Below are 14065 nucleotides of genomic sequence, written 5' to 3'. Positions count from 1 at the left end.
GATACACACACAAAGAAGCATCTCCTGAAATAGGGAGTCATCATCGTCATGGTTACAATAATAGAAATGAGGTTAAAATTAGTGGTAGTGTGTAGCAATGTTGAGGAAAAGATTTGTGTTAAAATAAGTACTTCATTCAGGTTTAAGGGACCTTTGTTGACATGGTTACAGTAATGAATGTGGTACGGTTTGGGCTAAAAGAAACAACGTTGGCAGTTTCAAACACAAAACAAACTGCAGACTCTTGTGTGAAACTTTTCTGTTTTGTCGAATCCATCCGCCCACCATCGTCCTAACACGTCCTCGCCACACTACGTCACCTGACTTCCTCCTTTGCTCCCATCATAATTGCTACAACCGTTAGACGAGACGTAACAATAAAACCTAACTCTGGATCGTTATAAGCTGCTGGCACAGGCGACCCATAGGTTGGTTTTTTTTTTTTACAAGACCACAGTCTCCGCTACAACAGTTGCTACAATCCTTCCAATCAGGCAAGTTTTCTGTGTCTGAACTTGGTCTCTGCTGGGAACATATTCAACCAGGAGATGTGATATGAAAGAATCAAAATGGGGCTGAGTTTCTCTCGGTGTTGAATCTCTCCTACTCTCCAGCTGTACTGTTTATCAATCTGTTGTTTATCTGTGGAGACAATTCTCCACTGGTTTCTGTCTCTCTATGTCCCTGTCTGTCATTCTCTCTCTGCCCCTCTCCCCCCTCGCTCCCCTGCATTACTGTAACATATAATTACTCTGCAGACTTGCTGCCTGTTTCTATAACTTCAGCGCTTCAAAGAAACTGTCGGAGTGTGGAGGAGAGCATTGTGGGAGTTCCAGGTGGATTTCTCGATAATGAGTTAGCGCAGTGGTAGAGTTGAGAGTTTTAGTAATGGCTGGCTGCTAAGACTCTTCCTGGGAGTTTAATGTAAAACAAACAGGGCCATGCTGACAGCCTGGGAAAAACAGATATTGCACATTTCCTGCTTCCACTTCAGGGCTCTTGCTGCCACTCATTTTAAGAAAGGGAATTCAAAGAAGAATTTATATTCATGAAATGACTCTGAAATGTGAATCATAATTTGAGACATTTAAATGCCTCGAACATTACTCGTGCTCTTTGACTTCTAATTTTTTAAACGTCCCTGTCTTTCTGCTCATCGGGATGAAATGATAAAGACAGGAAAATAGAATACAAGTTGTCAGGGAAACATAGTTTTGCTGGCATTATTATTATTAGAATTATAGGATCCAAACATGAGGCTATAGTTGACACTACAGTTAGCCTGTCTAGGTGCTGATGTCCAAGGGCACCCCGCGGGGGACCGGACTACACCACCCTGCTGCTTGTTACACATTGCCTCTGCATGTATTATACATAACACACTGCAGGAATACAACTCTCAGGGGAATTATTTTGCTGAATCCTGTCCTCTCTCCCACTGCACACATTTCCCCGACTTCCTGAATGAGAAGTTACGGGGGGAGAGGATGAGCACTTGTGAAAAATATGAAGCAGAAATCATAGGACAGAACACCCAACAGCTACGGCCACTCAAACCAATCACCAGTCCTTACTTAAAGATACTCCCCCATAGATTCACACTGGCAAGCATCCAGAGTGAACTGCTACTATCTTTTCCGGCAGCCATAAAGAAAGCCGAGACCACTGAAACGTGAGCCAAAGCATACTCTGCAAGCATACTGTGTATTGAGATATTCACTGTTTTCCATAAGTAACGCATCTCAGGGAGCAATGAAGCAGCCAACAGAGGCAAAACAGTACAGTAGGGAAGATATAAACAATCTGGGCCTCAGCTTTCAAGGTGGGAAGAAAGTTCCGAGGAGCCTTTTTCCTGTTAGTCCACGCTGGTGTCGACACGATAAACACACTCCCCGAGCTGCTTCAGAAACCGCAGCGGAAAAAGACCAAACTCAATATTGAATTTGACAAAGATTTGATATTTTCAGCACGCGGACATTCAATTTCAATGTCACCTCCAGAGGGTGCACACACACACGCAGATTGGAATATTTAACAGAGGGCGATGAAGAAGAATGTGCAGCCTAAATCGAGTCGAGACGCAAGAGTTAAACGGCTGAATGGCATCAAACACTTCGCCACTTTCCGAACTAAGTCCAAGTCCACCTAAAAAAAGCAAAAAACCACGCTAGGAGCAAAATGTGGAACAATTTTGGTTGGAGAGCTGGGAAAAATGGACACCCAACCAATTTATCCAAAGCTCTGTGGCAAAGTTGCTACAAAGCTGTTTGAGTCAAGTATGGGATTACACAGCATGAATATTTCTCTACCTCTTGGAGTCATAGTAGTGTTGAATTTTCAATATTGTGACATTATTAAAAGAAATCAATAATTCCCAAACTAAACATGGTGAAACTATTAAAATAATTAAATGCTGTCTGTCTATTTGATGCTGTTGTTTTCAGCTCAGTGATCATCTCACAGCTACTACGAAGTGACAAGATAATTTACGTCTACTCTAAGATTTAAATTAATTCTTTGTATTCAACGTCCCCCTCTGTTATCATGTTTCATCAGTTGGCAAGTGTGTGCTGCTGCTTGTGGAGGATTTAGAGAAAAGAATTGATGCAGTACAGCATAGAGCAACTCTCACAAGGGAACAGCTAGAGATGTTATTGTGTTTAATTTAATAAGGTCAAAGTAGAAGTGACAAACAAAGCAAATGTCAGTGGTACACAGCTGAGGTGATGCTGCTGCACGTGATGCTATCTCCGCACACGCATGAGTGAAATTCTCCAGACGTTTAAAAAAAAAAAAAGAGAGAAATCCTGTTATTGCCCTTTTTTTTGTCTCATACAGTCAGTCTCCGAGCAAAAAGATTAGAAGATTTTTAAAGAAGTGCATAATCTTCTTTAACAGCTTATCAAAACTTTAATGATTTGGTGATAAAGAGCACAAAGTTAAGTAGCCGGTTAAGAGGATAACTCCCCAGTGCAGTCTAGTGATTAGTAGATGAGAATTGGGAGACCGAAAATCCGGGTTGCAAATCCCACTCCTGCCACTTATACACTTTGAGGGAGAGGAAGCTCCATTTCAGCTTTGGGGGTATTGTCACGGGGTAATCATTTTTGAAAAGTGATAAATGGAGCCCCCTTTCCCTCACTCTTTGGAATCCAAAACACATCTTTATTTACGTATTTATTTTTGCTCTGTCTCCCTGGTTAACACCCGTCAAGACCCAATTATAGGCTGTAGAAGTCTGGTGCTTTCATCAGGAGTGAAGCTATACAGGCTGCAGTGTCAGGGCTGTACACAGTTTAAGCACCCCCCCCCCCCCCCCCCCCCCATTCAACGTGCAACAAAGTGAGCTCTACACATCCATGTTGGGCTGTTTTAATGAGGGTCTCCTCTGGACACAATGCAGCAGATTGAGGAATTTATCGAAATGTCCGTGGGTTATTTGTGTTTTTTGTACTTTTAGGGTCAATTCTGAATAAACAACATGGATTCTATGACACATATCCCCCCCTACATATTTACATAAATCCATTTCTAGTGGGGCTTGTATGAATGTCTGATTTATTGAAGATATACAGCTAAAGCTTTGCCGAATTAGTGAGAGAACAAATGAAGCAAAATGGCAAACCCATCTCCACTCGTGCTTCGCCTGCTATCTACTCTGAGATAGGGATTCACTTAATATAAAAGAGGAAAAAAAATGGGGGCATTAATTACCTTGTGAAATCTAAAGACCATTAACTCTGTGTGTCAAGTGATGTTTCTCAGTTCCTAATCAGAGTTATAGCGATATAAATTACTCTTTGGATGAGAAAAACAGATATGGTGTGAGAGCGGCGTGCACGTATGTCTTTTTGTGCGTCCTTGTAGCTGTGCACTCACAATTATTTTGTGTGTGTTTGTGACTTTGAGAAGCAAGGAGAGCGGGAAAGAGCAGAGAAAAAGTAGGAGAGAAGGAGAGAGAAAGGGAGGGAGGAGAGAGAGAGAGAGAGAGAGAGAGAGAGAGACAGGCGGGAGAGGAGGGGATGGAGAATTGTCAGTGTCTTTGCCGCGGTGCCGTGGCGTGGTGTGTTGCGCTGCGGAGAGATAACAGGATGCCGGCGCTGCTTGCTTACCTTTGCTGTACACCACACAGTTGTTTTTGTTGTCTTCCGCTCCCTGCCAAGTCACATCCAGCAGCCACCTGGGGCCGGCGCTCAGCACCACCGGGACCGTGCTCTTCGTCTTCTGGACAGGAACAGATAACAAATACTAATCATTTGCTTATTTTGCTGATTAAAGAAACATTAATAACCACTGAGCTGTGCTCCACCGCTGCTCTGAATGGCCATAAACAGACAATTTCACAAACTATGAAGCACGTAACTTAAGTCCACCCAATCCCCCTTTTTTGCATTGCTGAGAAGATTTGGGGCAGGTTGTGTGCGTGTGTGTGTGTGTCTGTGTGCGTGTGCGTGTGTGTGTGTGTGTGTGTGTGTGGGTGTGTGTGTGTGTGTGTGTGTGTGTGTGTGTGTGTGTGTGTGTGTGTGTGTGTGTGTGTGCGTGTGTGTGTGATCTGCAGCCGTAGTTGGAGTGGTGACAAATCGGTGCAAGAGCCTGCATTGTATAAAAAAAGAAGGAATTCTCATGCAGGATTGAACCCAATGATTCAGCATCAGATCTTTTGGTTTAACACGAACATCTCAGGTGTCTGGGAATTATTTACAAAAAAAAAGGAAAAAGGCTGGTGACTCTCCGAGAGGAGGAAGCAAGTGTTCTGCAGTGAACTTTGGGCACATTGTGCTTCGCTATCACCGTGATCTCACTATTTCCTGAAACATGCAGGGAAGAATTTAAAGAATCAGTATCCATTTCAAAGGGCGATTGAGGTTACAGTTTTTATAATATACTGGAAAATTATTCTGAATGTGTAAGGTCATTTTTCTTCCTGGTCAGAGGTCAAAAGTGGAGTTTTATTTCTCAGAAAGGAAAAAAGAAAACAGAGTACACCATCCACCATAATAGATTCACATGCGGCACTGTCACCAGATTCACTAGCTCTATTTATCCTCGTATGATTTGTTCTGTTTTATTTCATTTTGTTGCTCTTTTTTTATGTCTTTCAAAATGTTGTGTTGATGGCGTTGTGTGTGTTTTTGTTATATGAGTGGGGGTGGGGGGGTATTGGTGGCAACATCTCAGGCGGCTGGGTACAGTAGGCTTTTACTCAAAGGCAAAATGTCAGTATTTCAAGGCCATTACTTCTGAACCCCGGGGCCCTCCTTCATTAGGATGTTACAGAAATAGTTTAGCAAAGAGAAAATGGGTTGGGGTGCAATCTCGACACTTCATTTCTTTTTCCATCTGAGGCAGGCAGCGACAGGACACTGTCCATCTGCCTAATGCAACAGAAAAACACTAGTCCTCTCCCGTGCTTTTCACTTATTTCTCCCCCGCAAAAGGCAACAACCTTCAAGGATAAATGCAAATGTCACTTGAGCATGTTAAAGGTCTGAATTGGCACAGATATGCACAAGAGATGAGCACTGTGCTCCGGCAGTGCGCCTGCATGCCCCCTCCTCCTCCTCCTCCTCCACCTCCACCACTCGCCCATTTCTCTTTCCATGAACTCTATCTAGTCGGAGGCTGGAGGACATACAGATTTTTTTAGAGAGAGAATTATTCACCAGCACCAAATACATCTCAGAGAGACGATAAGAATCTGTTTGGATTTTGTCTGCAAAATTAGGAAGACAAATGCACACGCTAAAAAAAGGCAGTTTTCTAAATAGTGCTCATATGTATAGCTCTGCACATTGGCAAACTACAGTGCCAAACTGATCAAACACAGACAGTAAATTGTGTCTATTGATATTCTTATTCCTTCTTCTGGCATCTTCTTATCCCGTCCTGGCAGCAGATGAGAGAGGACCTCTGTAATTTAAGCCATCCGCGATTTCACATTTCAAATTAGCCTCACAATAAAGTCTTCTATCTGGCTAACCTGAAAATCTCACACCCCTGTCAAAGGAGCAGAGCAGACCGGCCGATTGTTGCTACGGCGACTATCTGAAATGGGAATCAGATTAACCCTTTCTTAGATCTCCAGACTGGAGCCATCTCTTATTCAGCAGCGAAAGGCCCCTCCGCCGTCCCTCTGAGACTCTGGGAATTCATGATATTCCAGCTGCTCTTAATGTAGCCAACAGGGACAAAATTCCACATTAACCAGACACCTTCCCACTGTTAGAAATCTGAAGAAATAATCTCCCTAATCACACATGTTCCTTTAGTTATCGCTTTAACAGAAAGTTAGAAATTCGCATGATGGCTATATTGTCTATTATTTTGATTTGACTGTCAATTGTTTCTTTCTGTTTTCTTTTCTTTCCTTTTCTTTTTTTTGCTGGAAACTGAGCAGCAACAACCCGTGGCAGCCTCGGAGCAAATTTACATAATGCATCTATAGTGACAATGGTGGCCAATGTTATCTGCGAGCATGCTGCATGTAGCAGCCGTCACAAAGACAAAGACATGCAGGGGAGCAACTGCACACACAACATATTAAGGATTAAGACGGAGTGGCGTCACTGCGGGGAGGAGGTCTGCAAATGCAAATGAAAACATTTGTACAACCGGATCAGCTGGTCTGAGTGTCCGAGGCCAGAAGAAATGCAGATTGACAGCCAGAAAATTACAATTTCCCTGCAGCGCGGGAGTATATGATGAAATGCTTTTATGGAAACAAACTCACTTTTCTCCTCAATACCTAACAGCATACAGCCAGGGGATGTGACGCATGGAAGCTCTCCCCTGTCCAAAGCTGCAATCTGAGTGGAGTCTGTAAAATATGCTGACCCCCAACGGATACATTAATATGTCAGTTGCATAAAAACAAAAAAAACAAAAAAATAAACGAAAACAAATGATGCATTTTTCTGTTTACAAATTTTGAATGACATCTTTGTGATGTCAAAAATGCAAAAAAAAAACCTGAATATAATCTTATTTTTCCGAGTTATATTTATTGTTTAATCATTGTATATATTTGTAATAGATATTAGATAATAGTACACAAGTAAATTGTATACATATATATGTGACATTTTTTTCCCATAGAGATACAGTGTTTAATATCAGTTTACAGTCTATTATCACTGTCAGAGCCTGTAAAATCCCCTCTGGCCTTCTTCTCTGTGTAGTGTGTTATGGTTTATCCACCCACTGCCTTCACTCCAGTGGTTTCAATACTCTCTCCGTAATTTTTTTTTCCTGAGCTCTGTTACCGTTCCTCGTGTAAGAGATACAGTGACCAAAACAGTGTAGTCAGCGAGGAAGTGATTACAAACTGATGCTCCAAATTCGCTATAAAATGAAAATCAATATTTCCACAAGTTGCTGCAACATAAAAGATAACCTTCATTGATTTTTCTAGACTTAGGCCTCTGTGATAAAATCTAATATAAATTTTCAGCCACACGGATTTGGATCAGAGCGGAGCAGGGGCTGAACGATAAGTTCCGTGCACATCTCTCAGACTCGAATTTTTTTCCCCTTCCCCTTTTCCCTCTTCCAAGGCAGGGCTGTACTATTTATAATTGGCCCTGTGTGAGCAAAAGCTTCTATCAGGAATCTGTTCTAATTTTTATTACTGAGAAGCTAAAGCCTGTTCCAGATAATTTGGAAATTTCAGGGGAATTGTGATAGAGCTGATGGCACAGCCGGACTGACTCCAGAAAGGAGCTAACCTGTAATAGCCTCTGTGGCTGCGCTGATTAAATGTTGCCATAGATGAAAGACCTGCCATCACCGCAATAAATTAACCAATCACACAAATCCCAAGTCGCTGCTAATCCCTCCTTGATACCATGATCCTCTGATCAGCTGAAGGAGGTGAAGAAGAAAGTGGCTTGTGACACTCAGCCTTCTTCTAACTCCCTGCTTCCCTGTGTAAACAACAAGCTAATGATATCACCGCTGACCATTTCACATCCACTGGCTACTCTTAACCCGCTTCATGGTCAGGGCAGGTGAAATCGATACAAACCTGGGTGAGAATGATTATTTTCCTCATCGCAACTCTTTTTTTTTTTTTTTTCCCTCCCTCCGCCAAGGTCACTGACTGGCACTGTATCTTGTCTTGATCCCACAGCTGCGGGATTTAGACAACTGAGAGATCAAAACCACTCCGTCTGAATATCTCAAGACATTCATTGGCTTTATATCCTGCTTTCAACACCCACTCGCTATGGAGTAGTGCCATTTTGAAACAAAAACACCAGTTGAAATATTTCAGTGGATAATAGTATACACACATATTTTGTAATATTGTCTTTTTTTCTTCAATAAACAACTACTTTTTTCCCTTGAGTTGTTAAGAAAAACATTTTGCTTTATTTTTTTAACCCTACATTCCGTTTGACCTTGCGTTAACGTGCTGCAGCGACATTACTAATTTTAAAGTGTCACATCCTGTTCAGACAACACCAGCAGCAGTATAAATATAACAAAAAAAACAAGCTTATGGTTATGGGTTATGTCAAGTTTATATGTTCTCTGTTTCTAACATGGGAGTGAGGATAAAGGATTTGTACCTGTTTTACCAGTCAGTTTACAGCAGACAGCACACTCACACCTTGATAACGTCCATTGCAATTAGTTGTTCACTGCGATGAAACAAATTGCATGTGGTCAACTGGAAATTTCATTAAGGGAGATTTTCCTCCAGCTCTCGTTATCGCTCTGCGTATTAATATTTTCTTAGCCTCAAGGATGGCTGAGTTGCAAGGGTCTTTTTTTGTTGAATAAAATGGCCAAAGCCAAGCTCACCGTCTGTGTTCTCCCTCTACTATATCCACGCTGAGGAAAACTGTGTATATGCTTAGTTAGGAGCTGCATATTTTTCATTGTGCCCTGAAATAACACTCTCTGTCAACATCCTACATAAAGTGGGAAATACCTCCATTTCTCAAGTCTGCTTTTGTGTCATTTTCTCCTCTTCTAAATGGCCACGGTTACATCTGCTGAAATGAAAAGATACCTACATACTGCTTTCATTCCTTCTTCACCCCCCCTATCTCCTTCTCTCTGAGGCTATAGCATCTGCTATTGGGAGACTAAATAACAGAAATATGCAGGAATTGCACACTAATTCCCTTTAGAGATAGATCTTGGCTGGTGCTCTGTCATAAATCAGAGAATTTCGATATGAAATGAGGCAAGCTGCTCTAATCATTTCTGCATTTCAAATTGGATCACTGGCTCAATCGCTTGGCTTTTAAACTGCTTGCCTAAGAGCAAATGTGAGGTGGGAGATAATTCAGCTGAAATCTCTGCCTGCTCTGTGCGGCGGTTAGTTTACTGCTTGAGTGCAAGAGAATGCTTTTTTTTCTTCTTCCCTTAGCCCATCTTTCTCTTTTCAACTTTGTTAAATTGACTTTTCATTTTAAAATCGATTAAAATGAGAGAGAGAGTCACTGCTGTTCCCGGAATCTTTAAAGGGACACCCATCACTGTGCGCATGTCCCTTTATTTGGCTGCTGCTATCATGGCGGCGCTATGGGGAATAAATATTTTCTCATTTAAATCACCTTTTATCCTGCTGACTGGACTGTAAGCATCAAAGTTCATGTGCTGCATTAGCTATTGCTTATTTCACTCCATTTAAAAGCTCGCAGTGGCTGTATTCATGTTGACTATGGGTGGTATTGCATGATTACTGTATGTTCAGTGACTTTTCAGTGACATAAAAGATTGGTAATAGGGCAGATTAATCATTGCCTGCTCTGGGTTTTGATTAAGGGGAAAATGTAGAATTATCAGTAGAATATTTTGTAATATTTTTAAGCATAATAAAAAAAAATAGCATATGCTTCTTTCTAAATCAGGGAGAAGAGGAGTGTAGAATAGAGATTCATAGGAAGAGGAGACTCAATCCAACCTTCAAGACCTTCAGGCACACCGAGGTGCTCCAACTCTAAAGCCAAACAGTTTAGTGTAAGCTGTTACCTGCCCTGAAGACAAGCAACCCCCTTTCTCCACCCCTGCCTTCCTTCCTTTCCTTTCTTTTTCTTCCTTCCCTTTGATTTTTTCCATTTCCACTTCTGTCCCTTTCCTTTTCTATCCCTTCCTCTCCTGTCCTTTACATCATTTTTTTTTTTGCTTTTATTTCCTTTCCTTTTTCATTTCCTACCCTTATCTCACCACTTCTGTCCTTCCTTTTTCGTTTCCTTCGTTTTACTTCCCCCCTCTCATCTTCTCTCTGCCATCTCTCCTTTCCTTTTATATTTATACATCACCTGCACCATTCTCTACTCATCCAGGAGGAACTTTTATTTGAATCGTCTTTATTTCCAGCCATCTCTAGCCCTTCAGCATCAAATTACAATGTCGCCAACTGTCTTTGTAGTGGAGGGTGTTAAATTCAGTGCCATAACTCTGGAATGTGTACGTCCTGGGAGTCATTTAAAGTTGTAAACAAGAGGAAGTTGACTTTGTAATGTGTGTGCTCCAGGACTTAATCACGTCTTGGCGGTAGAGTCATGTACTTCTTGTGTTTGGCTTTGGTCAGAGGACAGAACAGTCCTGTCGCTTCACTGCTCACCATTTGAATTATTCGAAATTTCCCATTTGAATTCAATTGGGGAAGGACTTGTTTGATCTTTTGCATGTAAGTTGGGGCTGACTCCCGGAGCAGCGAGAAGCTCTGCAAGGGAACATAATAGGGAACCTGGAGCCGGTAATGTTCACCTGTATGGATATTACCATGGCCCCTGGGGGTCACGGCGGCAGGTGGCGTATTTTCTGGACAGAACTACTCTTTCTCTGTTGGGAATAAACATGCGGATGGGGGGATTTTTTTCAAAGAGGAAGAAAAAGGAAGTCAGGAGTCAATCAGTCAATGGGGTCACAACAAATCCCTGCTCTCATAACCACACATGGAAGACTTGGATCAGTCACAGCCAGTAAATAAAGACAACAATAAAATAGTAGGCATGATGCTTGAATAAAGCCCCTGACTTTAGATAAACCTCTGTGCTCCTTTAGGTATTGGATTTTAATATTCGTTTGAACTCTCCTCTCTTCTCTGGCGGAGTTATAAATTGTGTGGTATATAATGTATGTGATTTTGTATTTCAGGGGACCCTCTCAGTCAGTGCAGCCAATCGCGGCTCGTAATAATTAAAAGAAAAACCCAAGCTCTGTCCAAATCAGTGTTTTTATAAACATGATGGAAAGTATAATTAATTGAAAGAAACACTCGAGGCAAAGAACAGGCAGAAATACATGAAACGCATCTCAGACGTAACTTTAATGCTAATGATGAACAAACTGAACAAAGGTATGTGTGTTTTGCATACCACCTGATCGACTACATTTTTCTGCAGTGCTCCGTAGTTTGATCTCTGAGTGCACTTCTGAGAAATGGGGTCTCACTAAATCCACCGTCAAAGACCAACAATATTTACACCAAGTTAAGTAAATAAGATAAAGATGGTGAACTTGCCCCTCGCTAAATGCATTAGACGTGAACTCTCTTATCTCAGTCTCAGCACATGCACTGTTAAAAGATGGGTTTCCCGAGCTGGAAGTGGTCTTTGTTACCCAATTAGTTTGCTGACGACCCCGTGGTATAATATTCCTGCTTTGACAGCTTCATACACATCCATCTAATGAGGCGCTGCTGGACCACCACGGAGTGAATGGACACTGTCCAGACCTTCATCTCCTCCAGCACCTATCAGCTTTCTTATCTTCAATGCTAACCCTTTTTTTGGGGGTCAGAAGGCTTCTATTTTTCTGCTTGGTTGTTCATTCGTCCGGAGTCACATAAACAGGGGTTTTGTCTTTTGGAGGCCGAGAGCCAACTAGGCTGAGGATCAGAGGGCTAAGGCCAGGGCAGGGGACAGTGAGGACTTATCAAGGTCTACCAGCAGGGGTTTGCCTCCCTGCAGGGCGGCTGTCCTTCTCTCTCTGAGAGAGGTAATTCACTGCCTCTGTGCCTCTCCACTTCCTTCACCAACAGGGGCGGCATGATTCTCAAAACACACAGCATGATTTGAATTTAGATTTTAAGATCACAACTTGATTGATTTTTAATGTAAACAGTATTTTTTTTATAGCCATTGTTAGATCATCAAGTCTTGATTTGTAAAAAGCTGGGATGATATTAAATAATTAAAATTATTTAAAAGGATAGGCAACATGGAATATATATATATATATATAAGCCCTCCACCATAACCACCATTTTTGTTTGGAATGTCCCACATTGAGGCCATATGGTTAAAATTATAACATGTATTTAAAATGTAAAAATAAACACAAAAACTGAAATAAGTCGTTTTGTGACTAACTGCAGTGGGCACTCTTCACATCGAACAAGAGCTGGTGGCATTGAAAATAAATCTTATGATTATAATTCAAATCTTACAACATCAAGAACATCTGATGTAGACACCTGCTTGCTACTTCTACAGTCACAACAGGGGCACTGGTCAGTCTTCTTTTCAACTTCCACCAAACCCTGCTCTGTACTCACTTTGTCCTGGAATACAAAGACGACGACGGGATTGCAAATGGAAACAATGGAGGATTATCTGCACCACTTTTCAAGAAAGTTGTTTCAACATATCATAAGTTACAGCCATGACAGTGACAGATGGCAAAGCAGCTGGCAGCACTCAACTTTGTTTCACTTTTCTTTCGTTTTGCATCTTTTTCTTCTTCTGCCTCATGCGCCTCGCCTGCAATAGAGGTCTGCTGTGTATTGAAGTGTTGGATAATCATTCATTTGGGAAGACATATTGCAAACTGTAATACAGGGCAATATGTGTGAAGCCAGAGACTTGTGAGCTTGACTATTGTTGCCTGTCAGACTAACGTTGTGTAAAAACTGAAACCTGGCTTTGCTGAGGTATATCACAGCTACGGCATCATCTCCACAAATCTGTTTCATGTAGAAATTCCTATTTATAAAACTCTGAGATAAGCGTGTAAGTGATAGCGTGTGACTTGTTAAAGTGTTAAGCTATCCCAAATGGAACAGTTGTTCATGAATGCTAATGCCCATATTAAGCTGTTTGTGTGCTTACGACATACAGAAACCATAAGCACACAGATACTACATCTCTCCAGTGTGACAGTTTGTTATTGGGACTGCGTGATGGGCCACTGGCTGACAGTTAACACCCAGAGAGTTGTGAAGGGGTCAGGGACATCCAGCTCACCACTCAGCCCTGTGGACTTCAGGACTTCACTGCTGCTGCTCTGCTGCTGCTGAATGCTTGTATACATATTACAGTTACAGAAGGGGCTTATAGTAGCATGGCCACATCTGCAGCATCTGCGCGGACTGAACCATGTTTAAGTGTGAACTCTGTAGGATAATGTTAATCTCTTTTAGGTTTACGAAGAAGGACATGACTAGGGGAAAAAGCATTTTTGTGCTTTAAATTATAGAGGCTGGAAATTAAATACTAAACATGGATGTTTTCGAACTTTGTTGCGTTCGGACAGAAATCTGTTGCATATCTGTGCAGCACAAGATAATACTTTGTTGTAATTAAAAATACACATATATAAAAACAGGAAGAGGGCATTATGAGTATTTATTCAGAAACTTTACTTAGGTAAAACTACCAACACAACATCTCTTTCATTAAAAATCCTACTTATTTCAAGTATTAGCTATCAGACTATATCAGCTAAATGTAGCCCACATAAAGTATCAAAGTAGAGGTACATGTTTTGCTGGCCCTTTTTGTCAAATATAATTACATATTATACCATTTTCCGTGATAGAAAGTATTAATAACCACTTTAATTGCTTATTGTAGGATTGTAATACGGATGTATAGTGATTTAGGTAGCATTTACTTTATTTATGCAGGTGGAGATATTTTAACTACTTCATATAATATAGTTTAGAGTTAGGGTTGATAACTATATACATATTTTATTTTTTAAAATGTTATCATTTCAAGGGTTAGAAACTATAATTGTAATAAATGTGGTTGAGTAAGAAGTGTAGCATTATAACAGTGTCGGTGTGACCAGGGCTGAAATGATACAAAAGACTGTCAGTGTT

At 41.2% G+C, this 14065-nt stretch overlaps 1 protein-coding gene across 2 annotated transcripts in view; it reads right to left on the bottom strand.

Moving 5' to 3' along the window:
- zfpm2a (zinc finger protein, FOG family member 2a) overlaps positions 1 to 14065 on the bottom strand; it is a 117741-nt gene that overhangs the window by 40747 nt on the left and 62929 nt on the right. The window contains exon 5 of one of the 2 annotated variants that reach the window (XM_034611911.1): positions 4113 to 4224. In XM_034611911.1, the coding sequence (XP_034467802.1) occupies positions 4113 to 4224 (112 nt within the window). The remainder of the gene's footprint in view (positions 1 to 4112; positions 4225 to 14065) is intronic. The other variant, XM_034611912.1, reaches the window with a different exon arrangement.

Source organism: Hippoglossus hippoglossus, chromosome 16, assembly GCF_009819705.1.
Source record: "Hippoglossus hippoglossus isolate fHipHip1 chromosome 16, fHipHip1.pri, whole genome shotgun sequence".
NCBI classification, from domain to species: domain Eukaryota; kingdom Metazoa; phylum Chordata; class Actinopteri; order Pleuronectiformes; family Pleuronectidae; genus Hippoglossus; species Hippoglossus hippoglossus.
The sequence above is the reverse complement of the archived record's forward strand: the minus strand, read 5'-3'. Positions and strand labels throughout refer to the sequence as shown.